General features: G+C 50.0%; 1 protein-coding gene across 1 annotated transcript; it reads left to right on the forward strand.

Moving 5' to 3' along the window:
* Nucleotides 1-1,129: 1,129 nt before the first annotated feature.
* Nucleotides 1,130-2,131, forward strand: LOC139999816 (olfactory receptor 14J1-like). The gene has a single exon (XM_072029442.1). The coding sequence runs from the start codon at nucleotides 1,130-1,132 to the stop codon at nucleotides 2,129-2,131; it is 1,002 nt and encodes a 333-aa protein (XP_071885543.1).
* The last annotated feature ends 967 nt before the right edge of the window (nucleotides 2,132-3,098 follow it).

Below are 3,098 nucleotides of genomic sequence, written 5' to 3' on the forward strand. Positions count from 1 at the left end.
GCTTTGTATGTAGTCTGTTTTCAGATTCCTGCTGTGGAGGGAAGGCAGGTTTCATGGTAATGGGTTGTCAGGATTGTACAGGACAGTGGGACTCCTGGAGCATTGCACTGAGAGATCAATATGGAAGTGATGAGTCTATATACTCTCTTCCCACATCTCAGCATACAGACTACAGCAATATCATGTTTATGGTGTCTTCAGGGCTTACCTGAGCTGATCTTTAGGAGCTGCATCCTCTGTGATGCTCATGGACAGTGCCCAGTCTCCAGGAGTCCTCTATAGAGCAAAGCTGAGCATACAGCTTGTGGAATGGGGTCTGTGAGTGTGGACAGGGAGGAGACATGGGGACAGAGAAACAGCTCCTGGTGAGCTGTCCCTCCCTGGCATTGCCTCCCCTGGCAGCAGCACGGTGCCATTCCTCCTGGCTTCTCCACCTGGCCGTGCTGCTGCTGTTCTTGTCTGCAGGCTGGCTGGGGATGGGGGTTTCACATGCACATGGAGTGAGCCCTCGGTGTGCTTGGGGGAAGTAGAGTATGGGGACAGGGTACGGTGTCTGGAGATGTGCCCTTTGAGCCTAGATTCTTCTGCTTTCAGCAGTGTCATGATTTTTTTTCAGGTGAATGTAATTGTCGTGAAGCTCAAGGAGATGCCAGCAGAAGAGACCAGCCTTTATGGACAGGCTGGCTGTCCTCTCTGAAGGACAGTCCACACTTAAGGGACAGTCTTTTGCCTCTGAGTATGAATGAAAAGGAATGAAAACACAATAAAGATTTCCCATCAACCTTCCACCACAGATGGGTAAACTGGGAACAACAAAGTGGAAAATATTGATATATCAGAAGTGAATTTAATTTGAGATTGCCCCATGTTGCTCTTTACTTATTTCTGTAGAGCAGGGGTGACGCCTGCATTGCCCACAGCAGAGTCCCATGCTCCCAGAGACACCCTCAGGTAGCATCAATCAGGCCACATGAAAGAGACCTGCCAAATATCTGCCTGGAAGTGTAGAAGTACGTTGGGGTGCTTAAATAAGGAATGGAAATTGCTTTTCTCTAAGGAATTAACTCTATGGTTAATTATCACCAGCTTTCTGCTCCTTTCTGCAGGACCCCATGGACAGAACCAGCAAATGCCCAACATCAGCTTTGTGAGTGAGTTCCTTCTGCTGGCATTCTCAGATACGCAGGAGCTGCAGCTCCTGCACTTTGCGCTCTTCCTGGGCATCTACCTGGCTGCCCTCCTGGGCAACGGCCTCATCCTCACCGCCGTAGCCTGCAACCACCGCCTCCACACCCCCATGTACTTCTTCCTCCTCAACCTCGCCCTCCTCGACCTGGGCTGCATCTCCACCACTCTCCCCAAAGCCATGGCCAATTCCCTCTGGGACACCAGGGCCATCTCCTATGCAGGATGTGCTGCACAGGTCTTTCCCTTTGCCTTCTTGACTGGAGCAGAGTTTTCAGTCCTTACTCTCATGACCTATGATCGCTACATTGCCATCTGCAAGCCCCTGCACTATGGGAGCCTCCTGGGCAGCAGAGCTTGTGCCCAGATGGCAGCAGCTGCCTGGGGCAGTGGGGTTCTCTATGCTCTGCTGCACACTGCCATTACATTTTCCCTGTCCCTCTGCCAAGGCAATGCTGTGGACCAGTTCTTCTGTGAAATCCCCCAGATCCTCAAGCTCTCCTGCTCAGATGCCTACCTCAGGGAAGTTGGGGCACTTATGTTTAGTGTTTCTTTTTTATTTGGTTGTTTTGTTTTCATTCTTTTCTCCTATGTGCAGATCTTCAGGGCTGTGCTGAGGATGCCCTCTGAGCAGGGACGACACAAAGCCTTTTCCACTTGTCTCCCTCACCTGGCTGTGGTCTCCCTCTTTGTCAGCACTGCCATGTTTGCCTACCTCAAGTCCCCCTCCACCTCCTCTCCATCCTTGGACCTGGTCTTGTCTCTTCTGTACTCAGTGGTGCCTCCAGTAGTGAACCCCCTCATCTACAGCAAGAGGAACCTGGAACTGAAGGATACCTTAAGGAAATTATTTACATTCTTGCTTCTTAAGCATCAGAAACGTGACCATCATCTTTACAAGACAGGCAGGATTTCTCAGAGAAATGAACATCTTTTTCATTTTTAGAGAAGATTAAGTTTATTTTTATCATCCTACCTGTTGTTCATTATAGTTTATTTGACCCAATCATACTTAAAGAACCAATCTTTCAGTGTAAATAAATAAAATAAGCCATCAGAAATTCACTGGTCTCAGCTGCTATCTTTTCCAATCTTCCCTGCAGCTGGAGGAGCTGGCCAAGAGCCCAGCTGCCACGTGGAGGAGCAGCCCCAGTGTCCCTCAGGGCTTCCCCTCACTGCCCGCTGGGCTCTGCTGCCTTTGGGTTGGGGCTGCTGCTTCCCTGGAGACGCAGCTATGGCCAGAAGCAGGACGAGGCCTTCTCCATGTTGCTCCCCATTCACTTCCAAGCTCTTCCTTTGTGCCCCTGCCTATGTGTTATTCCTAAGATCTCATATGCTTTGGCAACAGTCTTATTGTCTCTGCAGTGGCATCTCTATGCATCTCTTCTAATGCTGGCGTCAAGAACACACCCAAGGTGCTGCTCCCTGAACAGGCCACTTGCTTCTGGGCTTCACCATGGATCAGAGTCCCAGAGTGATCAGTGAAGGACTGAGGGCTGAACTGAGAGTATCCTTCTTGGTTGCACATGGCCCAGTAAACTGTAACTGGCCTTTGACTTTCCTGCCTGGTACTGTCCAACTGGTGCTGGGACTGATGGTAAATGGCATCCTGGAGAGCAATCTGGAGAGGAAGAATTTGTGAGATTGTGTGGGCACTGAGTGTTTCTTCATCTAATGAGTGACCATCCAATGTAGAGTATCCCAAAGAAAAAGGAGAACATGAGGAGCCCATGGGCTATGGAGGGCTCTGCAGTGCCCAGAGCGGTTGTGAGGAGCCAGCAGGCAAACGTATCCAAGAGTCAAGTGTGGTTCAGGACAGCTTCTTTGAAACCCCGCAATCTGGATTGAGTGCAGCACTTGCCTGCCCTTTGTGCCCTTATCACAGATTCATTGAATCAGTAAGGTTGGAAAAG

The sequence above is a fragment of the Anas platyrhynchos genome, chromosome 30 (genome assembly GCF_047663525.1).
Source record: "Anas platyrhynchos isolate ZD024472 breed Pekin duck chromosome 30, IASCAAS_PekinDuck_T2T, whole genome shotgun sequence".
Taxonomy (NCBI): domain Eukaryota; kingdom Metazoa; phylum Chordata; class Aves; order Anseriformes; family Anatidae; genus Anas; species Anas platyrhynchos.